The 27,096-nt window shown below is 39.2% G+C and overlaps 1 protein-coding gene across 1 annotated transcript in view; it reads left to right on the top strand.

The window, feature by feature from the left end:
• The window catches only part of LOC106562491 (death-associated protein kinase 3), a 313,072-nt gene extending 286,327 nt beyond the window's left edge, over positions 1-26,745 (top strand). Inside the window, exon 9 of the mRNA XM_045689743.1 lies at positions 26,018-26,745. Coding sequence (XP_045545699.1) covers positions 26,018-26,725 — 708 coding nt within the window. The 3' untranslated portion in view covers positions 26,726-26,745. The remainder of the gene's footprint in view (positions 1-26,017) is intronic.
• The last annotated feature ends 351 nt before the right edge of the window (positions 26,746-27,096 follow it).

Genomic DNA, 27,096 nt, shown 5'->3' with positions numbered 1-27,096 from the left:
TTTGGTAATGGTTAACTAACCATGTTACCTGGAGTGTTGTCTGTGGTTTGGTAATATATAACGAACCTTGTTACCTGGAGTGTTGTCTGTGGTTTGGTAATATATAACTAACCATGTTACCTGGAGTGTTGTCTGTGGTTTGGTAATGGTTAACTAACCATGCTACCTGGAGTGTTGTCTGTGGTTTGGTAATGGTTAACTAACCATGTTACCTGGAGTGTTGTCTGTGGTTTGGTAATATATAACTAACCATGTTACCTGGAGTGTTGTCTGTGGTTTGGTAATGGTTAACTAACCATGTTACCTGGAGTGTTGTCTGTGATTTGGTAATGGTTAACTAACCATGTTACCTGGAGTGTTGTCTGTGGTTTGGTAATGTTAACTAACCATGTTACCTGGAGTGTTGTCTGTGGTTTGGTAATGGTTAAATAACCATGTTACCTGGAGTGTTGTCTGTGGTTTGGTAATATATAACTAACCATGTTACCTGGAGTGTTGTCTGTGGTTTGGTAATATATAACTAACCATGTTACCTGGAGTGTTGTCTGTGGTTTGGTAATATATAACTAACCATGTTACCTGGAGTGTTGTCTGTGGTTTGGTAATATATAACTAACCATATTACCTGGAGTGTTGTCTGTGGTTTGGTAATATATAACTAACCATGTTACCTGGAGTGTTGTCTGTGGTTTGGTAATGGTTAACTAACCATGTTACCTGGAGTGTTGTCTGTGGTTTGGTAATATATAACTAACCATGTTACCTGGAGTGTTGTCTGTGGTTTGGTAATGGTTAACTAACCATGTTACCTGGAGTGTTGTCTGTGGTTTGGTAATATATAACTAACCATGTTACCTGGAGTGTTCTCTGTGGTTTGGTAATATATAACTAACCATGTTACCTGGAGTGTTGTCTTTGGTTTGGTAAAATATAACTAACCATGTTACCTGGAGTGTTGTCTGTGGTTTGGTAATGGTTAACTAACCATGTTACCTGGAGTGTTGTCTGTGGTTTGGTAATATATAACTAACCATGTTACCTGGAGTGTTGTCTGTGGTTTGGTAATATATAACTAACCATGTTACCTGGAGTGTTGTCTGTGGTTTGGTAATATATAACTAACCATGTTACCTGGAGTGTTGTCTGTGGTTTGGTAATATATAACTAACCATGTTACCCGGAGTGTTGTCTGTGGTTTGGTAATGGTTAACTAACCATGTTACCTGGAGTGTTGTCTGTGGTTTGGTAATATATAACTAACCATGTTAACTGGAGTGTTGTCTGTGGTTTAGTAATGGTTAACTAACCATGTTACCTGGAGTGTTGTCTGTGGTTTCGTAATATATAACTAACCATGTTACCTGGAGTGTTGTCTGTGGTTTGGTAATGGGTAACTAACCATGTTACCTGGAGTGTTGTCTGTGGTTTGGTAATATATAACTAACCATGTTACCTGGAGTGTTGTCTGTGGTTTGGTAATATATAACTAACCATGTTACCTGGAGTGTTGTCTGTGGATTGGTAATGGTTAACTAACCATGTCACCTGGAGTGTTGTCTGTGGTTTGGTAATATATAACTAACCATGTTATCTGGAGTGTTGTCTGTGGTTTGGTAATATATAACTAACCATTTTACCTGGAGTGTTGTCTGTGGTTTGGTAATGGTTAACTAACCATGTTACCTGGAGTGTTGTCTGTGGTTTGGTAATATATAACTAACCATGTTACCTGGAGTGTTGTTTGTGGTTTGGTAATATATAACTAACCATGTTACCTGGAGTGTTGTCTGTGGTTTGGTAATGGTTAACTAACCATGCTACCTGGAGTGTTGTCTGTGGTTTGGTAATATATAACTAACCATGTTACCTGGAGTGTTGTCTGTGGTTTGGTAATATATAACTAACCATGTTACCTGGAGTGTTGTCTGTGGTTTGGTAATGGTTAACTAACCATGTTACCTGGAGTGTTGTCTGTGGTTTGGTAATATATAACTAACCATGTTACCTGGAGTGTTGTCTGTGGTTTGGTAATGGTTAACTAACCATGTTACCTGGAGTGTTGTCTGTGGTTTGGTAATGGTTAACTAACCATGCTACCTGGAGTGTTGTCTGTGGTTTGGTAATGGTTAACTAACCATGTTACCTGGAGTGTTGTCTGTGGTTTGGTAATATATAACGAACCTTGTTACCTGGAGTGTTGTCTGTGGTTTGGTAATATATAACTAACCATGTTACCTGGAGTGTTGTCTGTGGTTTGGTAATGGTTAACTAACCATGCTACCTGGAGTGTTGTCTGTGGTTTGGTAATGGTTAACTAACCATGTTACCTGGAGTGTTGTCTGTGGTTTGGTAATATATAACTAACCATGTTACCTGGAGTGTTGTCTGTGGTTTGGTAATGGTTAACTAACCATGTTACCTGGAGTGTTGTCTGTGATTTGGTAATGGTTAACTAACCATGTTACCTGGAGTGTTGTCTGTGGTTTGGTAATGTTAACTAACCATGTTACCTGGAGTGTTGTCTGTGGTTTGGTAATGGTTAACTAACCATGTTACCTGGAGTGTTGTCTGTGGTTTGGTAATATATAACTAACCATGTTACCTGGAGTGTTGTCTGTGGTTTGGTAATATATAACTAACCATGTTACCTGGAGTGTTGTCTGTGGTTTGGTAATATATAACTAACCATGTTACCTGGAGTGTTGTCTGTGGTTTGGTAATATATAACTAACCATATTACCTGGAGTGTTGTCTGTGGTTTGGTAATATATAACTAACCATGTTACCTGGAGTGTTGTCTGTGGTTTGGTAATGGTTAACTAACCATGTTACCTGGAGTGTTGTCTGTGGTTTGGTAATATATAAATAACCATGTTACCTGGAGTGTTGTCTGTGGTTTGGTAATGGTTAACTAACCATGTTACCTGGAGTGTTGTCTGTGGTTTGGTAATATATAACTAACCATGTTACCTGGAGTGTTGTCTGTGGTTTGGTAATATATAACTAACCATGTTTCTGGAGTGTTGTCTGTGGTTTGGTAATATATAACTAACCATGTTACCTGGAGTGTTGTCTGTTGTTTGGTAATGGTTAACTAACCATGTTACCTGGAGTGTTGTCTGTGGTTTGGTAATGGTTAACTAACCATGTTACCTGGAGTGTTGTCTGTGGTTTGGTAATGGTTAACTAACCATGTTACCTGGAGTGTTGTCTGTGGTTTGGTAATATATAACTAACCATGTTACCTGGAGTGTTGTCTGTGGTTTGGTAATGGTTAACTAACCATGTTACCTGGAGTGTTGTCTGTGGTTTGGTAATATATAACTAACCATGTTACCTGGAGTGTTCTCTGTGGTTTGGTAATATATAACTAACCATGTTACCTGGAGTGTTGTCTGTGGTTTGGTAAAATATAACTAACCATGTTACCTGGAGTGTTGTCTGTGGTTTGGTAATGGTTAACTAACCATGTTACCTGGAGTGTTGTCTGTGGTTTGGTAATATATAACTAACCATGTTACCTGGAGTGTTGTCTGTGGTTTGGTAATATATAACTAACCATGTTACCTGGAGTGTTGTCTGTGGTTTGGTAATGGTTAACTAACCACGTTACCTGGAGTGTTGTCTGTGGTTTGGTAATGGTTAACTAACCATGTTACCTGGAGTGTTGTCTGTGGTTTGGTAATATATAAGTAACCATGTTACCTGGAGTGTTGTCTGTGGTTTGGTAATGGTTAACTAACCATGTTACCTGGAGTGTTGTCTGTGGTTTGGTAATATATAACTAACCATGTTACCTGGAGTGTTGTCTGTGGTTTGGTAATATATAACTAACCATGTTACCTGTAGTGTTGTCTGTGGTTTGGTAATATATAACTAACCATGTTACCTGGAGTGTTGTCTGTGGTTTGATAATGGTTAACTAACCATGTTACCTGGAGTGTTGTCTGTGGTTTGGTAATATATAACTAACCATGTTACCTGGAGTGTTGTCTGTGGTTTGGTAATATATAACTAACCATGTTACCTGGAGTGTTGTCTGTGGTTTGGTAATGGTTAACTAACCATGTTACCTGGAGTGTTGTCTGTGGTTTGGTAATGGTTAACTAACCATGTTACCTGGAGTGTTGTCTGTGGTTTGGTAATATATAACTAACCATGTTACCTGGAGTGTTGTCTGTGGTTTGGTAATGGTTAACTAACCATGTTACCTGGAGTTTTGTCTGTGGTTTGGTAATGGTTAACTAACCATGTCACCTGGAGTGTTGTCTGTGGTTTGGTAATATATAACTAGCCATGTTACCTGGAGTGTTGTCTGTGGTTTGGTAATGGTTAACTAACCATGTCAACTGGAGTGTTGTCTGTGGTTTGGTAATATATAACTAACCATGTTACCTGGAGTGTTGTCTGTGGTTTGGTAATGGTTAACTAACCATGTCACCTGGAGTGTTGTCTGTGGCTTGGTAATATATAACTAACCATGTTACCTGGAGTGTTGTCTGTGGTTTGGTAATATATAACTAACCATGTTACCTGGAGTGTTGTCTGTGGTTTGGTAATGGTTAACTAACCATGTTGCCTGGAGTGTTGTCTGTGGTTTGGTAATATATAACTAACCATGTTACCTGGAGTGTTGTCTGTGGTTTGGTAATGGTTAACTAACCATGTTACCTGGAGTGTTGTCTGTGGTTTGGTAATGGTTAACTAACCATGTTACCTGGAGTGTTGTCTGTGGTTTGGTAATGGTTAACTAACCATGTTACCTGGAGTGTTGTCTGTGGTTTGGTAATATATAACTAACCATGTTACCTGGAGTGTTGTCTGTGGTTTGGTAATATATAACTAACCATGTTACCTGGAGTGTTGTCTGTGGTTTGGTAATATATAACTAACCATGTTACCTGGAGTGTTGTCTGTGGTTTGGTAACATATAACTAACCATGTTACCTGGAGTGTTGTCTGTGGTTTGGTAATATATAACTAACCATGTTACCTGGAGTGTTGTCTGTGGTTTGGTAATGGTTAACTAACCATGTTACCTGGAGTGTTGTCTGTGGTTTGGTAATATATAACTAACCATGTTACCTGGAGTGTTGTCTGTGGTTTGGTAATGGTTAACTAACCATGTTACCTGGAGTGTTGTCTGTGGTTTGGGAATATATAACTAACCATATTACCTGGAGTGTTGTCTGTGGTTTGGTAATGGTTAACTAACCATGTTACCTGGAGTGTTGTCTGTGGTTTGGTAATATATAACTAACCATGTTACCTGGAGTGTTGTCTGTGGTTTGGTAATGGTTAACTAACCATGTTACCTGGAGTGTTGTCTGTGGTTTGGTAATGGTTAACTAACCATGTTACCTGGAGTGTTTTCTGTGGTTTGGTAATGGTTAACTAACCATGTTACCTGGAGTGTTGTCTGTGGTTTGGTAATATATAACTAACCATGTTACCTGGAGTGTTGTCTGTGGTTTGGTAATATATAACTAACCATGTTACCTGGAGTGTTGTCTGTGGTTTGGTAATATATAACTAACCATGTTACCTGGAGTGTTGTCTGTGGTTTGGTAACATATAACTAACCATGTTACCTGGAGTGTTGTCTGTGGTTTGGTAATATATAACTAACCATGTTACCTGGAGTGTTGTCTGTGGTTTGGTAATGGTTAACTAACCATGTTACCTGGAGTGTTGTCTGTGGTTTGGTAATGGTTAACTAACCATGTTACCTGGAGTGTTGTCTGTGGTTTGGTAATATATAACTAACCATGTTACCTGGAGTGTTGTCTGTGGTTTGGTAATGGTTAACTAACCATGTTACCTGGAGTTTTGTCTGTGGTTTGGTAATGGTTAACTAACCATGTCACCTGGAGTGTTGTCTGTGGTTTGGTAATGGTTAACTAACCATGTTACCTGGAGTGTTGTCTGTGGTTTGGTAATGGTTAACTAACCATGTTACCTGGAGTGTTGTCTGTGGTTTGGTAATATATAACTAACCATGTTACCTGGAGTGTTGTCTGTGGTTTGGTAATATATAACTAACCATGTTACCTGGAGTGTTGTCTGTGGTTTGGTAATATATAACTAACCATGTTTCTGGAGTGTTGTCTGTGGTTTGGTAATGGTTAACTAACCATGTTAGCTGGAGTGTTGTCTGTGGTTTGGTAATATATAACTAACCATGTTACCTGGAGTGTTGTCTGTGGTTTGGTAATGGTTAACTAACCATGTTACCTGGAGTGTTGTCTGTGGTTTGGTAATGGTTAACTAACCATGTTACCTGGAGTGTTGTCTGTGGTTTGGTAATGGTTAACTAACCATGTTACCTGGAGTGTTGTCTGTGGTTTGGTAATATATAACTAACCATGTTACCTGGAGTGTTGTCTGTGGTTTGGTAATATATAACTAACCATGTTATCTGGAGTGTTGTCTGTGGTTTGGTAATATATAACTAACCATGTTACCTGGAGTGTTGTCTGTGGTTTGGTAATATATAACTAACCATGTTATCTGGAGTGTTGTCTGTGGTTTGGTAATATATAACTAACCATGTTACCCGGAGTGTTGTCTGTGGTTTGGTAATGGTTAACTAACCATGTTACCTGGAGTGTTGTCTGTGGTTTGGTAATGGTTAACTAACCATGTTACCTGGAGTGTTGTCTGTGGTTTGGTAATATATAACTAACCATGTTAACCGGAGTGTTGTCTGTGGTTTAGTAATGGTTAACTAACCATGTTACCTGGAGTGTTGTCTGTGGTTTCGTAATATATAACTAACCATGTTACCTGGAGTGTTGTCTGTGGTTTGGTAATGGGTAACTAACCATGTTACCTGGAGTGTTGTCTGTGGTTTGGTAATATATAACTAACCATGTTACCTGGAGTGTTGTCTGTGGTTTGGTAATATATAACTAACCATGTTTCTGGAGTGTTGTCTGTGGTTTGGTAATATATAACTAACCATGTTACCTGGAGTGTTGTCTGTTGTTTGGTAATGGTTAACTAACCATGTTACCTGGAGTGTTGTCTGTGGTTTGGTAATGGTTAACTAACCATGTTACCTGGAGTGTTGTCTGTGGTTTGGTAATGGTTAACTAACCATGTTACCTGGAGTGTTGTCTGTGGTTTGGTAATATATAACTAACCATGTTACCTGGAGTGTTGTCTGTGGTTTGGTAATATATAACTAACCATGTTACCTGGAGTGTTGTCTGTGGTTTGGTAATGGTTAACTAACCATGTTACCTGGAGTGTTGTCTGTGGTTTGGTAATATATAACTAACCATGTTACCTGGAGTGTTGTCTGTGGTTTGGTAATGGTTAACTAACCATGTTACCTGGAGTGTTGTCTGTGGTTTGGTAATGGTTAACTAACCATGCTACCTGGAGTGTTGTCTGTGGTTTGGTAATGGTTAACTAACCATGTTACCTGGAGTGTTGTCTGTGGTTTGGTAATATATAACGAACCTTGTTACCTGGAGTGTTGTCTGTGGTTTGGTAATATATAACTAACCATGTTACCTGGAGTGTTGTCTGTGGTTTGGTAATGGTTAACTAACCATGTTACCTGGAGTGTTGTCTGTGGTTTGGTAATATATAACTAACCATGTTACCTGGAGTGTTGTCTGTGGTTTGGTAATGGTTAACTAACCATGTTACCTGGAGTGTTGTCTGTGATTTGGTAATGGTTAACTAACCATGTTACCTGGAGTGTTGTCTGTGGTTTGGTAATGTTAACTAACCATGTTACCTGGAGTGTTGTCTGTGGTTTGGTAATGGTTAACTAACCATGTTACCTGGAGTGTTGTCTGTGGTTTGGTAATATATAACTAACCATGTTACCTGGAGTGTTGTCTGTGGTTTGGTAATATATAACTAACCATGTTACCTGGAGTGTTGTCTGTGGTTTGGTAATATATAACTAACCATGTTACCTGGAGTGTTGTCTGTGGTTTGGTAATATATAACTAACCATATTACCTGGAGTGTTGTCTGTGGTTTGGTAATATATAACTAACCATGTTACCTGGAGTGTTGTCTGTGGTTTGGTAATGGTTAACTAACCATGTTACCTGGAGTGTTGTCTGTGGTTTGGTAATATATAACTAACCATGTTACCTGGAGTGTTGTCTGTGGTTTGGTAATGGTTAACTAACCATGTTACCTGGAGTGTTGTCTGTGGTTTGGTAATATATAACTAACCATGTTACCTGGAGTGTTCTCTGTGGTTTGGTAATATATAACTAACCATGTTACCTGGAGTGTTGTCTTTGGTTTGGTAAAATATAACTAACCATGTTACCTGGAGTGTTGTCTGTGGTTTGGTAATGGTTAACTAACCATGTTACCTGGAGTGTTGTCTGTGGTTTGGTAATATATAACTAACCATGTTACCTGGAGTGTTGTCTGTGGTTTGGTAATATATAACTAACCATGTTACCTGGAGTGTTGTCTGTGGTTTGGTAATATATAACTAACCATGTTACCTGGAGTGTTGTCTGTGGTTTGGTAATATATAACTAACCATGTTACCCGGAGTGTTGTCTGTTGTTTGGTAATGGTTAACTAACCATGTTACCTGGAGTGTTGTCTGTGGTTTGGTAATGGTTAACTAACCATGTTACCTGGAGTGTTGTCTGTGGTTTGGTAATATATAACTAACCATGTTACCTGGAGTGTTGTCTGTGGTTTGGTAATATATAACTAACCATGTTACCTGGAGTGTTGTCTGTGGTTTGGTAATATATAACTAACCATGTTACCTGGAGTGTTGTCTGTGGTTTGGTAACATATAACTAACCATGTTACCTGGAGTGTTGTCTGTGGTTTGGTAATATATAACTAACCATGTTACCTGGAGTGTTGTCTGTGGTTTGGTAATGGTTAACTAACCATGTTACCTGGAGTGTTGTCTGTGGTTTGGTAATGGTTAACTAACCATGTTACCTGGAGTGTTGTCTGTGGTTTGGTAATATATAACTAACCATGTTACCTGGAGTGTTGTCTGTGGTTTGGTAATGGTTAACTAACCATGTTACCTGGAGTTTTGTCTGTGGTTTGGTAATGGTTAACTAACCATGTCACCTGGAGTGTTGTCTGTGGTTTGGTAATGGTTAACTAACCATGTTACCTGGAGTGTTGTCTGTGGTTTGGTAATGGTTAACTAACCATGTTACCTGGAGTGTTGTCTGTGGTTTGGTAATATATAACTAACCATGTTACCTGGAGTGTTGTCTGTGGTTTGGTAATATATAACTAACCATGTTACCTGGAGTGTTGTCTGTGGTTTGGTAATATATAACTAACCATGTTTCTGGAGTGTTGTCTGTGGTTTGGTAATGGTTAACTAACCATGTTAGCTGGAGTGTTGTCTGTGGTTTGGTAATATATAACTAACCATGTTACCTGGAGTGTTGTCTGTGGTTTGGTAATGGTTAACTAACCATGTTACCTGGAGTGTTGTCTGTGGTTTGGTAATGGTTAACTAACCATGTTACCTGGAGTGTTGTCTGTGGTTTGGTAATGGTTAACTAACCATGTTACCTGGAGTGTTGTCTGTGGTTTGGTAATATATAACTAACCATGTTACCTGGAGTGTTGTCTGTGGTTTGGTAATATATAACTAACCATGTTATCTGGAGTGTTGTCTGTGGTTTGGTAATATATAACTAACCATGTTACCTGGAGTGTTGTCTGTGGTTTGGTAATATATAACTAACCATGTTATCTGGAGTGTTGTCTGTGGTTTGGTAATATATAACTAACCATGTTACCCGGAGTGTTGTCTGTGGTTTGGTAATGGTTAACTAACCATGTTACCTGGAGTGTTGTCTGTGGTTTGGTAATGGTTAACTAACCATGTTACCTGGAGTGTTGTCTGTGGTTTGGTAATATATAACTAACCATGTTAACCGGAGTGTTGTCTGTGGTTTAGTAATGGTTAACTAACCATGTTACCTGGAGTGTTGTCTGTGGTTTCGTAATATATAACTAACCATGTTACCTGGAGTGTTGTCTGTGGTTTGGTAATGGGTAACTAACCATGTTACCTGGAGTGTTGTCTGTGGTTTGGTAATATATAACTAACCATGTTACCTGGAGTGTTGTCTGTGGTTTGGTAATATATAACTAACCATGTTTCTGGAGTGTTGTCTGTGGTTTGGTAATATATAACTAACCATGTTACCTGGAGTGTTGTCTGTTGTTTGGTAATGGTTAACTAACCATGTTACCTGGAGTGTTGTCTGTGGTTTGGTAATGGTTAACTAACCATGTTACCTGGAGTGTTGTCTGTGGTTTGGTAATGGTTAACTAACCATGTTACCTGGAGTGTTGTCTGTGGTTTGGTAATATATAACTAACCATGTTACCTGGAGTGTTGTCTGTGGTTTGGTAATATATAACTAACCATGTTACCTGGAGTGTTGTCTGTGGTTTGGTAATGGTTAACTAACCATGTTACCTGGAGTGTTGTCTGTGGTTTGGTAATATATAACTAACCATGTTACCTGGAGTGTTGTCTGTGGTTTGGTAATGGTTAACTAACCATGTTACCTGGAGTGTTGTCTGTGGTTTGGTAATGGTTAACTAACCATGCTACCTGGAGTGTTGTCTGTGGTTTGGTAATGGTTAACTAACCATGTTACCTGGAGTGTTGTCTGTGGTTTGGTAATATATAACGAACCTTGTTACCTGGAGTGTTGTCTGTGGTTTGGTAATATATAACTAACCATGTTACCTGGAGTGTTGTCTGTGGTTTGGTAATGGTTAACTAACCATGCTACCTGGAGTGTTGTCTGTGGTTTGGTAATGGTTAACTAACCATGTTACCTGGAGTGTTGTCTGTGGTTTGGTAATATATAACTAACCATGTTACCTGGAGTGTTGTCTGTGGTTTGGTAATGGTTAACTAACCATGTTACCTGGAGTGTTGTCTGTGATTTGGTAATGGTTAACTAACCATGTTACCTGGAGTGTTGTCTGTGGTTTGGTAATGTTAACTAACCATGTTACCTGGAGTGTTGTCTGTGGTTTGGTAATGGTTAACTAACCATGTTACCTGGAGTGTTGTCTGTGGTTTGGTAATATATAACTAACCATGTTACCTGGAGTGTTGTCTGTGGTTTGGTAATATATAACTAACCATGTTACCTGGAGTGTTGTCTGTGGTTTGGTAATATATAACTAACCATGTTACCTGGAGTGTTGTCTGTGGTTTGGTAATATATAACTAACCATATTACCTGGAGTGTTGTCTGTGGTTTGGTAATATATAACTAACCATGTTACCTGGAGTGTTGTCTGTGGTTTGGTAATGGTTAACTAACCATGTTACCTGGAGTGTTGTCTGTGGTTTGGTAATATATAACTAACCATGTTACCTGGAGTGTTGTCTGTGGTTTGGTAATGGTTAACTAACCATGTTACCTGGAGTGTTGTCTGTGGTTTGGTAATATATAACTAACCATGTTACCTGGAGTGTTCTCTGTGGTTTGGTAATATATAACTAACCATGTTACCTGGAGTGTTGTCTTTGGTTTGGTAAAATATAACTAACCATGTTACCTGGAGTGTTGTCTGTGGTTTGGTAATGGTTAACTAACCATGTTACCTGGAGTGTTGTCTGTGGTTTGGTAATATATAACTAACCATGTTACCTGGAGTGTTGTCTGTGGTTTGGTAATATATAACTAACCATGTTACCTGGAGTGTTGTCTGTGGTTTGGTAATATATAACTAACCATGTTACCTGGAGTGTTGTCTGTGGTTTGGTAATATATAACTAACCATGTTACCCGGAGTGTTGTCTGTTGTTTGGTAATGGTTAACTAACCATGTTACCTGGAGTGTTGTCTGTGGTTTGGTAATGGTTAACTAACCATGTTACCTGGAGTGTTGTCTGTGGTTTGGTAATATATAACTAACCATGTTACCTGGAGTGTTGTCTGTGGTTTGGTAATATATAACTAACCATGTTACCTGGAGTGTTGTCTGTGGTTTGGTAATATATAACTAACCATGTTACCTGGAGTGTTGTCTGTGGTTTGGTAACATATAACTAACCATGTTACCTGGAGTGTTGTCTGTGGTTTGGTAATATATAACTAACCATGTTACCTGGAGTGTTGTCTGTGGTTTGGTAATGGTTAACTAACCATGTTACCTGGAGTGTTGTCTGTGGTTTGGTAATGGTTAACTAACCATGTTACCTGGAGTGTTGTCTGTGGTTTGGTAATATATAACTAACCATGTTACCTGGAGTGTTGTCTGTGGTTTGGTAATGGTTAACTAACCATGTTACCTGGAGTTTTGTCTGTGGTTTGGTAATGGTTAACTAACCATGTCACCTGGAGTGTTGTCTGTGGTTTGGTAATGGTTAACTAACCATGTTACCTGGAGTGTTGTCTGTGGTTTGGTAATGGTTAACTAACCATGTTACCTGGAGTGTTGTCTGTGGTTTGGTAATATATAACTAACCATGTTACCTGGAGTGTTGTCTGTGGTTTGGTAATATATAACTAACCATGTTACCTGGAGTGTTGTCTGTGGTTTGGTAATATATAACTAACCATGTTTCTGGAGTGTTGTCTGTGGTTTGGTAATGGTTAACTAACCATGTTAGCTGGAGTGTTGTCTGTGGTTTGGTAATATATAACTAACCATGTTACCTGGAGTGTTGTCTGTGGTTTGGTAATGGTTAACTAACCATGTTACCTGGAGTGTTGTCTGTGGTTTGGTAATGGTTAACTAACCATGTTACCTGGAGTGTTGTCTGTGGTTTGGTAATGGTTAACTAACCATGTTACCTGGAGTGTTGTCTGTGGTTTGGTAATATATAACTAACCATGTTACCTGGAGTGTTGTCTGTGGTTTGGTAATATATAACTAACCATGTTTCTGGAGTGTTGTCTGTGGTTTGGTAATGGTTAACTAACCATGTTAGCTGGAGTGTTGTCTGTGGTTTGGTAATATATAACTAACCATGTTATCTGGAGTGTTGTCTGTGGTTTGGTAATGGTTAACTAACCATGTTACCTGGAGTGTTGTCTGTGGTTTGGTAATGGTTAACTAACCATGTTACCTGGAGTGTTGTCTGTGGTTTGGTAATGGTTAACTAACCATGTTACCTGGAGTGTTGTCTGTGGTTTGGTAATATATAACTAACCATGTTACCTGGAGTGTTGTCTGTGGTTTGGTAATATATAACTAACCATGTTATCTGGAGTGTTGTCTGTGGTTTGGTAATATATAACTAACCATGTTACCTGGAGTGTTGTCTGTGGTTTGGTAATATATAACTAACCATGTTATCTGGAGTGTTGTCTGTGGTTTGGTAATATATAACTAACCATGTTACCCGGAGTGTTGTCTGTGGTTTGGTAATGGTTAACTAACCATGTTACCTGGAGTGTTGTCTGTGGTTTGGTAATGGTTAACTAACCATGTTACCTGGAGTGTTGTCTGTGGTTTGGTAATATATAACTAACCATGTTAACCGGAGTGTTGTCTGTGGTTTAGTAATGGTTAACTAACCATGTTACCTGGAGTGTTGTCTGTGGTTTCGTAATATATAACTAACCATGTTACCTGGAGTGTTGTCTGTGGTTTGGTAATGGGTAACTAACCATGTTACCTGGAGTGTTGTCTGTGGTTTGGTAATATATAACTAACCATGTTACCTGGAGTGTTGTCTGTGGTTTGGTAATATATAACTAACCATGTTTCTGGAGTGTTGTCTGTGGTTTGGTAATATATAACTAACCATGTTACCTGGAGTGTTGTCTGTTGTTTGGTAATGGTTAACTAACCATGTTACCTGGAGTGTTGTCTGTGGTTTGGTAATGGTTAACTAACCATGTTACCTGGAGTGTTGTCTGTGGTTTGGTAATGGTTAACTAACCATGTTACCTGGAGTGTTGTCTGTGGTTTGGTAATATATAACTAACCATGTTACCTGGAGTGTTGTCTGTGGTTTGGTAATATATAACTAACCATGTTACCTGGAGTGTTGTCTGTGGTTTGGTAATGGTTAACTAACCATGTTACCTGGAGTGTTGTCTGTGGTTTGGTAATATATAACTAACCATGTTACCTGGAGTGTTGTCTGTGGTTTGGTAATGGTTAACTAACCATGTTACCTGGAGTGTTGTCTGTGGTTTGGTAATGGTTAACTAACCATGCTACCTGGAGTGTTGTCTGTGGTTTGGTAATGGTTAACTAACCATGTTACCTGGAGTGTTGTCTGTGGTTTGGTAATATATAACGAACCTTGTTACCTGGAGTGTTGTCTGTGGTTTGGTAATATATAACTAACCATGTTACCTGGAGTGTTGTCTGTGGTTTGGTAATGGTTAACTAACCATGCTACCTGGAGTGTTGTCTGTGGTTTGGTAATGGTTAACTAACCATGTTACCTGGAGTGTTGTCTGTGGTTTGGTAATATATAACTAACCATGTTACCTGGAGTGTTGTCTGTGGTTTGGTAATGGTTAACTAACCATGTTACCTGGAGTGTTGTCTGTGATTTGGTAATGGTTAACTAACCATGTTACCTGGAGTGTTGTCTGTGGTTTGGTAATGTTAACTAACCATGTTACCTGGAGTGTTGTCTGTGGTTTGGTAATGGTTAACTAACCATGTTACCTGGAGTGTTGTCTGTGGTTTGGTAATATATAACTAACCATGTTACCTGGAGTGTTGTCTGTGGTTTGGTAATATATAACTAACCATGTTACCTGGAGTGTTGTCTGTGGTTTGGTAATATATAACTAACCATGTTACCTGGAGTGTTGTCTGTGGTTTGGTAATATATAACTAACCATATTACCTGGAGTGTTGTCTGTGGTTTGGTAATATATAACTAACCATGTTACCTGGAGTGTTGTCTGTGGTTTGGTAATGGTTAACTAACCATGTTACCTGGAGTGTTGTCTGTGGTTTGGTAATATATAACTAACCATGTTACCTGGAGTGTTGTCTGTGGTTTGGTAATGGTTAACTAACCATGTTACCTGGAGTGTTGTCTGTGGTTTGGTAATATATAACTAACCATGTTACCTGGAGTGTTCTCTGTGGTTTGGTAATATATAACTAACCATGTTACCTGGAGTGTTGTCTTTGGTTTGGTAAAATATAACTAACCATGTTACCTGGAGTGTTGTCTGTGGTTTGGTAATGGTTAACTAACCATGTTACCTGGAGTGTTGTCTGTGGTTTGGTAATATATAACTAACCATGTTACCTGGAGTGTTGTCTGTGGTTTGGTAATATATAACTAACCATGTTACCTGGAGTGTTGTCTGTGGTTTGGTAATATATAACTAACCATGTTACCTGGAGTGTTGTCTGTGGTTTGGTAATATATAACTAACCATGTTACCCGGAGTGTTGTCTGTTGTTTGGTAATGGTTAACTAACCATGTTACCTGGAGTGTTGTCTGTGGTTTGGTAATGGTTAACTAACCATGTTACCTGGAGTGTTGTCTGTGGTTTGGTAATATATAACTAACCATGTTACCTGGAGTGTTGTCTGTGGTTTAGTAATGGTTAACTAACCATGTTACCTGGAGTGTTGTCTGTGGTTTGGTAATATATAACTAACCATGTTACCTGGAGTGTTGTCTGTGGTTTGGTAATGGGTAACTAACCATGTTACCTGGAGTGTTGTCTGTGGTTTGGTAATATATAACTAACCATGTTACCTGGAGTGTTGTCTGTGGTTTGGTAATATATAACTAACCATGTTACCTGGAGTGTTGTCTGTGGATTGGTAATGGTTAACTAACCATGTCACCTGGAGTGTTGTCTGTGGTTTGGTAATATATAACTAACCATGTTACCTGGAGTGTTGTCTGTGGTTTGGTAATATATAACTAACCATGTTACCTGGAGTGTTGTCTGTGGTTTGGTAATGGTTAACTAACCATGTTACCTGGAGTGTTGTCTGTGGTTTGGTAATATATAACTAACCATGTTACCTGGAGTGTTGTCTGTGGTTTGGTAATATATAACTAACCATGTTACCTGGAGTGTTGTCTGTGGTTTGGTAATGGTTAACTAACCATGCTACCTGGAGTGTTGTCTGTGGTTTGGTAATATATAACTAACCATGTTACCTGGAGTGTTGTCTGTGGTTTGGTAATATATAACTAACCATGTTACCTGGAGTGTTGTCTGTGGTTTGGTAATGGTTAACTAACCATGTTACCTGGAGTGTTGTCTGTGGTTTGGTAATATATAACTAACCATGTTACCTGGAGTGTTGTCTGTGGTTTGGTAATGGTTAACTAACCATGTTACCTGGAGTGTTGTCTGTGGTTTGGTAATGGTTAACTAACCATGCTACCTGGAGTGTTGTCTGTGGTTTGGTAATGGTTAACTAACCATGTTACCTGGAGTGTTGTCTGTGGTTTGGTAATATATAACGAACCTTGTTACCTGGAGTGTTGTCTGTGGTTTGGTAATATATAACTAACCATGTTACCTGGAGTGTTGTCTGTGGTTTGGTAATGGTTAACTAACCATGCTACCTGGAGTGTTGTCTGTGGTTTGGTAATGGTTAACTAACCATGTTACCTGGAGTGTTGTCTGTGGTTTGGTAATATATAACTAACCATGTTACCTGGAGTGTTGTCTGTGGTTTGGTAATGGTTAACTAACCATGTTACCTGGAGTGTTGTCTGTGGTTTGGTAATATATAACTAACCATGTTACCTGGAGTGTTGTCTGTGGTTTGGTAATATATAACTAACCATGTTACCTGGAGTGTTGTCTGTGGTTTGGTAATATATAACTAACCATGTTACCTGGAGTGTTGTCTGTGGTTTGGTAATATATAACTAACCATATTACCTGGAGTGTTGTCTGTGGTTTGGTAATATATAACTAACCATGTTACCTGGAGTGTTGTCTGTGGTTTGGTAATGGTTAACTAACCATGTTACCTGGAGTGTTGTCTGTGGTTTGGTAATATATAACTAACCATGTTACCTGGAGTGTTGTCTGTGGTTTGGTAATGGTTAACTAACCATGTTACCTGGAGTGTTGTCTGTGGTTTGGTAATATATAACTAACCATGTTACCTGGAGTGTTCTCTGTGGTTTGGTAATATATAACTAACCATGTTACCTGGAGTGTTGTCTTTGGTTTGGTAAAATATAACTAACCATGTTACCTGGAGTGTTGTCTGTGGTTTGGTAATGGTTAACTAACCATGTTACCTGGAGTGTTGTCTGTGGTTTGGTAATATATAACTAACCATGTTACCTGGAGTGTTGTCTGTGGTTTGGTAATATATAACTAACCATGTTACCTGGAGTGTTGTCTGTGGTTTGGTAATATATAACTAACCATGTTACCTGGAGTGTTGTCTGTGGTTTGGTAATATATAACTAACCATGTTACCCGGAGTGTTGTCTGTTGTTTGGTAATGGTTAACTAACCATGTTACCTGGAGTGTTGTCTGTGGTTTGGTAATGGTTAACTAACCATGTTACCTGGAGTGTTGTCTGTGGTTTGGTAATATATAACTAACCATGTTAACTGGAGTGTTGTCTGTGGTTTAGTAATGGTTAACTAACCATGTTACCTGGAGTGTTGTCTGTGGTTTCGTAATATATAACTAACCATGTTACCTGGAGTGTTGTCTGTGGTTTGGTAATGGGTAACTAACCATGTTACCTGGAGTGTTGTCTGTGGTTTGGTAATATATAACTAACCATGTTACCTGGAGTGTTGTCTGTGGTTTGGTAATATATAACTAACCATGTTACCTGGAGTGTTGTCTGTGGATTGGTAATGGTTAACTAACCATGTCACCTGGAGTGTTGTCTGTGGTTTGGTAATATATAACTAACCATGTTATCTGGAGTGTTGTCTGTGGTTTGGTAATATATAACTAACCATTTTACCTGGAGTGTTGTCTGTGGTTTGGTAATGGTTAACTAACCATGTTACCTGGAGTGTTGTCTGTGGTTTGGTAATATATAACTAACCATGTTACCTGGAGTGTTGTTTGTGGTTTGGTAATATATAACTAACCATGTTACCTGGAGTGTTGTCTGTGGTTTGGTAATGGTTAACTAACCATGCTACCTGGAGTGTTGTCTGTGGTTTGGTAATATATAACTAACCATGTTACCTGGAGTGTTGTCTGTGGTTTGGTAATATATAACTAACCATGTTACCTGGAGTGTTGTCTGTGGTTTGGTAATGGTTAACTAACCATGTTACCTGGAGTGTTGTCTGTGGTTTGGTAATATATAACTAACCATGTTACCTGGAGTGTTGTCTGTGGTTTGGTAATGGTTAACTAACCATGTTACCTGGAGTGTTGTCTGTGGTTTGGTAATGGTTAACTAACCATGCTACCTGGAGTGTTGTCTGTGGTTTGGTAATGGTTAACTAACCATGTTACCTGGAGTGTTGTCTGTGGTTTGGTAATATATAACGAACCTTGTTACCTGGAGTGTTGTCTGTGGTTTGGTAATATATAACTAACCATGTTACCTGGAGTGTTGTCTGTGGTTTGGTAATGGTTAACTAACCATGCTACCTGGAGTGTTGTCTGTGGTTTGGTAATGGTTAACTAACCATGTTACCTGGAGTGTTGTCTGTGGTTTGGTAATATATAACTAACCATGTTACCTGGAGTGTTGTCTGTGGTTTGGTAATGGTTAACTAACCATGTTACCTGGAGTGTTGTCTGTGATTTGGTAATGGTTAACTAACCATGTTACCTGGAGTGTTGTCTGTGGTTTGGTAATGTTAACTAACCATGTTACCTGGAGTGTTGTCTGTGGTTTGGTAATGGTTAACTAACCATGTTACCTGGAGTGTTGTCTGTGGTTTGGTAATATATAACTAACCATGTTACCTGGAGTGTTGTCTGTGGTTTGGTAATATATAACTAACCATGTTACCTGGAGTGTTGTCTGTGGTTTGGTAATATATAACTAACCATGTTACCTGGAGTGTTGTCTGTGGTTTGGTAATATATAACTAACCATATTACCTGGAGTGTTGTCTGTGGTTTGGTAATATATAACTAACCATGTTACCTGGAGTGTTGTCTGTGGTTTGGTAATGGTTAACTAACCATGTTACCTGGAGTGTTTTCTGTGGTTTGGTAATATATAACTAACCATGTTACCTGGAGTGTTGTCTGTGGTTTGGTAATGGTTAACTAACCATGTTACCTGGAGTGTTGTCTGTGGTTTGGTAATATATAACTAACCATGTTACCTGGAGTGTTGTCTGTGGTTTGGTAATATATAACTAACCATGTTTCTGGAGTGTTGTCTGTGGTTTGGTAATATATAACTAACCATGTTACCTGGAGTGTTGTCTGTTGTTTGGTAATGGTTAACTAACCATGTTACCTGGAGTGTTGTCTGTGGTTTGGTAATGGTTAACTAACCATGTTACCTGGAGTGTTGTCTGTGGTTTGGTAATGGTTAACTAACCATGTTACCTGGAGTGTTGTCTGTGGTTTGGTAATATATAACTAACCATGTTACCTGGAGTGTTGTCTGTGGTTTGGTAATGGTTAACTAACCATGTTACCTGGAGTGTTGTCTGTGGTTTGGTAATATATAACTAACCATGTTACCTGGAGTGTTCTCTGTGGTTTGGTAATATATAACTAACCATGTTACCTGGAGTGTTGTCTGTGGTTTGGTAAAATATAACTAACCATGTTACCTGGAGTGTTGTCTGTGGTTTGGTAATGGTTAACTAACCATGTTACCTGGAGTGTTGTCTGTGGTTTGGTAATATATAACTAACCATGTTACCTGGAGTGTTGTCTGTGGTTTGGTAATATATAACTAACCATGTTACCTGGAGTGTTGTCTGTGGTTTGGTAATATATAACTAACCATGTTACCTGGAGTGTTGTCTGTGGTTTGGTAATATATAACTAACCATATTACCTGGAGTGTTGTCTGTGGTTTGGTAATATATAACTAACCATGTTACCTGGAGTGTTGTCTGTGGTTTGGTAATGGTTAACTAACCATGTTACCTGGAGTGTTGTCTGTGGTTTGGTAATATATAACTAACCATGTTACCTGGAGTGTTGTCTGTGGTTTGGTAATGGTTAACTAACCATGTTACCTGGAGTGTTGTCTGTGGTTTGGTAATATATAACTAACCATGTTACCTGGAGTGTTCTCTGTGGTTTGGTAATATATAACTAACCATGTTACCTGGAGTGTTGTCTTTGGTTTGGTAAAATATAACTAACCATGTTACCTGGAGTGTTGTCTGTGGTTTGGTAATGGTTAACTAACCATGTTACCTGGAGTGTTGTCTGTGGTTTGGTAATATATAACTAACCATGTTACCTGGAGTGTTGTCTGTGGTTTGGTAATATATAACTAACCATGTTACCTGGAGTGTTGTCTGTGGTTTGGTAATATATAACTAACCATGTTACCTGGAGTGTTGTCTGTGGTTTGGTAATATATAACTAACCATGTTACCCGGAGTGTTGTCTGTTGTTTGGTAATGGTTAACTAACCATGTTACCTGGAGTGTTGTCTGTGGTTTGGTAATGGTTAACTAACCATGTTACCTGGAGTGTTGTCTGTGGTTTGGTAATATATAACTAACCATGTTAACTGGAGTGTTGTCTGTGGTTTAGTAATGGTTAACTAACCATGTTACCTGAAGTGTTGTCTGTGGTTTCGTAATATATAACTAACCATGTTACCTGGAGTGTTGTCTGTGGTTTGGTAATGGGTAACTAACCATGTTACCTGGAGTGTTGTCTGTGGTTTGGTAATATATAACTAACCATGTTACCTGGAGTGTTGTCTGTGGTTTGGTAATATATAACTAACCATGTTACCTGGAGTGTTGTCTGTGGATTGGTAATGGTTAACTAACCATGTCACCTGGAATGTTGTCTGTGGTTTGGTAATATATAACTAACCATGTTATCTGGAGTGTTGTCTGTGGTTTGGTAATATATAACTAACCATTTTACCTGGAGTGTTGTCTGTGGTTTGGTAATGGTTAACTAACCATGTTACCTGGAGTGTTGTCTGTGGTTTGGTAATATATAACTAACCATGTTACCTGGAGTGTTGTTTGTGGTTTGGTAATATATAACTAACCATGTTACCTGGAGTGTTGTCTGTGGTTTGGTAATGGTTAACTAACCATGCTACCTGGAGTGTTGTCTGTGGTTTGGTAATATATAACTAACCATGTTACCTGGAGTGTTGTCTGTGGTTTGGTAATATATAACTAACCATGTTACCTGGAGTGTTGTCTGTGGTTTGGTAATGGTTAACTAACCATGTTACCTGGAGTGTTGTCTGTGGTTTGGTAATATATAACTAACCATGTTACCTGGAGTGTTGTCTGTGGTTTGGTAATGGTTAACTAACCATGTTACCTGGAGTGTTGTCTGTGGTTTGGTAATGGTTAACTAACCATGCTACCTGGAGTGTTGTCTGTGGTTTGGTAATGGTTAACTAACCATGTTACCTGGAGTGTTGTCTGTGGTTTGGTAATATATAACGAACCTTGTTACCTGGAGTGTTGTCTGTGGTTTGGTAATATATAACTAACCATGTTACCTGGAGTGTTGTCTGTGGTTTGGTAATGGTTAACTAACCATGCTACCTGGAGTGTTGTCTGTGGTTTGGTAATGGTTAACTAACCATGTTACCTGGAGTGTTGTCTGTGGTTTGGTAATATATAACTAACCATGTTACCTGGAGTGTTGTCTGTGGTTTGGTAATGGTTAACTAACCATGTTACCTGGAGTGTTGTCTGTGATTTGGTAATGGTTAACTAACCATGTTACCTGGAGTGTTGTCTGTGGTTTGGTAATGTTAACTAACCATGTTACCTGGAGTGTTGTCTGTGGTTTGGTAATGGTTAACTAACCATGTTACCTGGAGTGTTGTCTGTGGTTTGGTAATATATAACTAACCATGTTACCTGGAGTGTTGTCTGTGGTTTGGTAATATATAACTAACCATGTTACCTGGAGTGTTGTCTGTGGTTTGGTAATATATAACTAACCATGTTACCTGGAGTGTTGTCTGTGGTTTGGTAATATATAACTAACCATATTACCTGGAGTGTTGTCTGTGGTTTGGTAATATATAACTAACCATGTTACCTGGAGTGTTGTCTGTGGTTTGGTAATGGTTAACTAACCATGTTACCTGGAGTGTTGTCTGTGGTTTGGTAATATATAACTAACCATGTTACCTGGAGTGTTGTCTGTGGTTTGGTAATGGTTAACTAACCATGTTACCTGGAGTGTTGTCTGTGGTTTGGTAATATATAACTAACCATGTTACCTGGAGTGTTGTCTGTGGTTTGGTAATATATAACTAACCATGTTTCTGGAGTGTTGTCTGTGGTTTGGTAATATATAACTAACCATGTTACCTGGAGTGTTGTCTGTTGTTTGGTAATGGTTAACTAACCATGTTACCTGGAGTGTTGTCTGTGGTTTGGTAATGGTTAACTAACCATGTTACCTGGAGTGTTGTCTGTGGTTTGGTAATGGTTAACTAACCATGTTACCTGGAGTGTTGTCTGTGGTTTGGTAATATATAACTAACCATGTTACCTGGAGTGTTGTCTGTGGTTTGGTAATGGTTAACTAACCATGTTACCTGGAGTGTTGTCTGTGGTTTGGTAATATATAACTAACCATGTTACCTGGAGTGTTCTCTGTGGTTTGGTAATATATAACTAACCATGTTACCTGGAGTGTTGTCTGTGGTTTGGTAAAATATAACTAACCATGTTACCTGGAGTGTTGTCTGTGGTTTGGTAATGGTTAACTAACCATGTTACCTGGAGTGTTGTCTGTGGTTTGGTAATATATAACTAACCATGTTACCTGGAGTGTTGTCTGTGGTTTGGTAATATATAACTAACCATGTTACCTGGAGTGTTGTCTGTGGTTTGGTAATGGTTAACTAACCACGTTACCTGGAGTGTTGTCTGTGGTTTGGTAATGGTTAACTAACCATGTTACCTGGAGTGTTGTCTGTGGTTTGGTAATATATAAGTAACCATGTTACCTGGAGTGTTGTCTGTGGTTTGGTAATGGTTAACTAACCATGTTACCTGGAGTGTTGTCTGTGGTTTGGTAATATATAACTAACCATGTTACCTGGAGTGTTGTCTGTGGTTTGGTAATATATAACTAACCATGTTTCTGGAGTGTTGTCTGTGGTTTGGTAATATATAACTAACCATGTTACCTGGAGTGTTGTCTGTTGTTTGGTAATGGTTAACTAACCATGTTACCTGGAGTGTTGTCTGTGGTTTGGTAATGGTTAACTAACCATGTTACCTGGAGTGTTGTCTGTGGTTTGGTAATGGTTAACTAACCATGTTACCTGGAGTGTTGTCTGTGGTTTGGTAATATATAACTAACCATGTTACCTGGAGTGTTGTCTGTGGTTTGGTAATATATAACTAACCATGTTACCTGGAGTGTTGTCTGTGGTTTGGTAATATATAACTAACCATGTTTCTGGAGTGTTGTCTGTGGTTTGGTAATGGTTAACTAACCATGTTAGCTGGAGTGTTGTCTGTGGTTTGGTAATATATAACTAACCATGTTACCTGGAGTGTTGTCTGTGGTTTGGTAATGGTTAACTAACCATGTTACCTGGAGTGTTGTCTGTGGTTTGGTAATGGTTAACTAACCATGTTACCTGGAGTGTTGTCTGTGGTTTGGTAATGGTTAACTAACCATGTTACCTGGAGTGTTGTCTGTGGTTTGGTAATATATAACTAACCATGTTACCTGGAGTGTTGTCTGTGGTTTGGTAATATATAACTAACCATGTTATCTGGAGTGTGGTCTGTGGTTTGGTAATATATAACTAACCATGTTACCTGGAGTGTTGTCTGTGGTTTGGTAATATATAACTAACCATGTTACCTGGAGTGTTGTCTGTGGTTTGGTAATATATAACTAACCATGTTACCTGGAGTGTTGTCTGTGGTTTGGTAATGGTTAACTAACCATGTTACCTGGAGTGTTGTCTGTGGTTTGGTAATATATAACTAACCATGTTACCTGGAGTGTTGTCTGTGGTTTGGTAATGGTTAACTAACCATGTTACCTGGAGTGTTGTCTGTGGTTTGGTAAAATATAACTAACCATGTTACCTGGAGTGTTGTCTGTGGTTTGGTAAAATATAACTAACCATGTTACCTGGAGTGTTGTCTGTGGTTTGGTAATATATAACTAACCATGTTACCTGGAGTGTTGTCTGTGGTTTGGTAATATATAACTAACCATGTTACCTGGAGTGTTGTCTGTGGTTTGGTAATGGTTAACTAACCATGTTACCTGGAGTGTTGTCTGTGGTTTGGTAATGGTTAACTAACCATGTTACCTGGAGTGTTGTCTGTGCTTTGGTAATATATAACTAACCATGTTACCTGGAGTGTTGTCTGTGGTTTTGTAATGGTTAACTAACCATGTCACCTGGAGTGTTGTCTGTGGTTTGGTAATATATAACTAACCATGTTACCTGGAGTGTTGTCTGTGGTTTGGTAATATATAACTAACCATGTTACCTGGAGTGTTGTCTGTGGTTTGGTAATATATAACTAACCATGTTACCTGGAGTGTTGTCTGTGGTTTGGTAATGGTTAACTAACCATGTTACCTGGAGTGTTGTCTGTGGTTTGGTAATATATAACTAACCATGTTACCTGGAGTGTTGTCTGTGGTTTGGTAATATATAACTAACCATGTTTCTGGAGTGTTGTCTGTGGTTTGGTAATGGTTAACTAACCATGTTACCTGGAGTGTTGTCTGTGGTTTGGTAATGGTTAACTAACCATGTTACCTGGAGTGTTGTCTGTGGCTTGGTAATATATAACTAACCATGTTACCTGGAGTGTTGTCTGTGGTTTGGTAATATATAACTAACCATGTTACCTGGAGTGTTGTCTGTGGTTTGGTAATATATAACTAACCATGTTACCTGGAGTGTTGTCTGTGGTTTGGTAATGGTTAACTAACCATGTTACCTGGAGTGTTGTCTGTGGTTTGGTAATATATAACTAACCATGTTACCTGGAGTGTTGTCTGTGGTTTGGTAATATATAACTAACCATGTTACCTGGAGTGTTGTCTGTGGTTTGGTAATATATAACTAACCATGTTACCTGGAGTGTTGTCTGTGGTTTGGTAATATATAACTAACCATGTTACCTGGAGTGTTGTCTGTGGTTTGGTAATGGTTAACTAACCATGTTACCTGGAGTGTTGTCTGTGGTTTGGTAATATATAACTAACCATGTTACCTGGAGTGTTGTCTGTGGTTTGGTAATATATAACTAACCATGTTACCTGTAGTGTTGTCTGTGGTTTGGTAATGGTTAACTAACCATGTTACCTGGAGTGTTGTCTGTGGTTTGGTAATATATAACTAACCATGTTACCTGGAGTGTTGTCTGTGGTTTGGTAATGGTTAACTAACCATGTTACCTGGAGTGTTGTCTGTGGTTTGGTAATATATAACTAACCATGTTACCTGGAGTGGTGTCTGTGGTTTGGTAATATATAACTAACCATGTTACCTGGAGTGTTGTCTATGGTTTGGTAATATATAAATAACCATGTTACCTGGAGTGTTGTCTGTTTTTTGGTAATATATAACTAACCATGTTACCTGGAGTGTTGTCTGTGGTTTGGTAATGGTTAACTAACCATGTGACCTGGAGTGTTGTCTGTGGTTTGGTAATATATACCTAACCATGTTACCTGGAGTGTTGTCTGTGGTTTGGTAATATATAACTAACCATGTTACCTGGAGTGTTGTCTGTGGTTTGGTAATATATAACTAACCATGTTACCTGGAGTGTTGTCTGTGGTTTGGTAATGGAGGCATCTCACCACTGGCTTATATTCCATTGCTGTACAGAACATTATCAATGCATGACATGCAGTGCCAGTAAGTGACTTCCAGCTCAGTAACCCTCCGTCTATCGTCCTCATCTCTTGTGTCTGAAGTCTAATGAGTACAAGGAGGAGACCTCCAGCACCAAGACCCCGGACCAGAGCAAGACCCCCAAGAAGCGCGAGCGCCGGCAGCTGAAGACCAAACGTCTCAAGGAGTACACCATCAAGTCCCACTCCTCCATGCCCCCCAACAACACCTACGTCAACTTCGAACGCTTCGCCCAGGTAGTGGAGGACATCAGCCAGATGGAGGGCTCCTTCACTGGGCTAGCCTCGGCCCACGACTCCCTGCAGGAGGACATCGACGCCTTGGTCTCCGTCTACAACCACAAGGAGTCCTGGTACAAGGAGGAGAGCGAGAGGGTCCGTCACCAGCTGTCTCAGATCCGCTATGAGTTCCGTAAAGTGGAGGCGATGAAGAGAAGCCTGCAGGATGAGATGAAGGTGGTGGATGTTAGCGTCAGTGACGTTAGCGCCCGCTACCAGGAGAGGAAGAGACACTTTGACGCCCTGAGACAGGAGCTGAGCGACGAGCTGAAGTGGGTGCAGGACGTGGTGGGGTCGTCAGGGGTCGCGGACGGAGTCACGGACGGGGTCGGTGGGTTTGGAGGAGGAGGGGGGTACCTCAACTGTAACTTCTCCACTGTGTTTAATAATGACGTGAATGAGGCACTGAAGGAAATGCTGAACAGAAGCTGTGGAGGAGATCTGCTGTCTGGGATCAGCCTGAACCTCACTGAGTCTGGACTGAAGAGATAGTATTGTATTGTATTGTATTGTATTGTATTGTATTGTATTGTATTGTATAGTATAGTACTGTAGAGTATCAGCCTGAACCTCACTGAGTCTGGACTGAAGAGATAGTATGGCATAGTATAGCATAGTATAATATAGTATAGTATAGTATAGTATAGTATAGTACTGTAGAGTATCAGCCTGGACCTGACTGAGTCAGGACAGTAGAGTATAGTATAGTATCTTAAAATATAGTATAGTACAGTAGAGTATCAACCTGGACCTGACTGAGTCTGGATATTATAGTATAGTATAGTATAGTATAGTATAGTATAGTATAGTATAGTATAGTATAGTATAGTATAGTATCAACGTGGACCTGACTGAGTCTGGAC

Source organism: Salmo salar, chromosome ssa11, assembly GCF_905237065.1.
Source record: "Salmo salar chromosome ssa11, Ssal_v3.1, whole genome shotgun sequence".
Taxonomy (NCBI): domain Eukaryota; kingdom Metazoa; phylum Chordata; class Actinopteri; order Salmoniformes; family Salmonidae; genus Salmo; species Salmo salar.
Note: the sequence above shows the minus strand (reverse complement) of the source record. Positions and strands in the feature narration are given on the sequence as shown.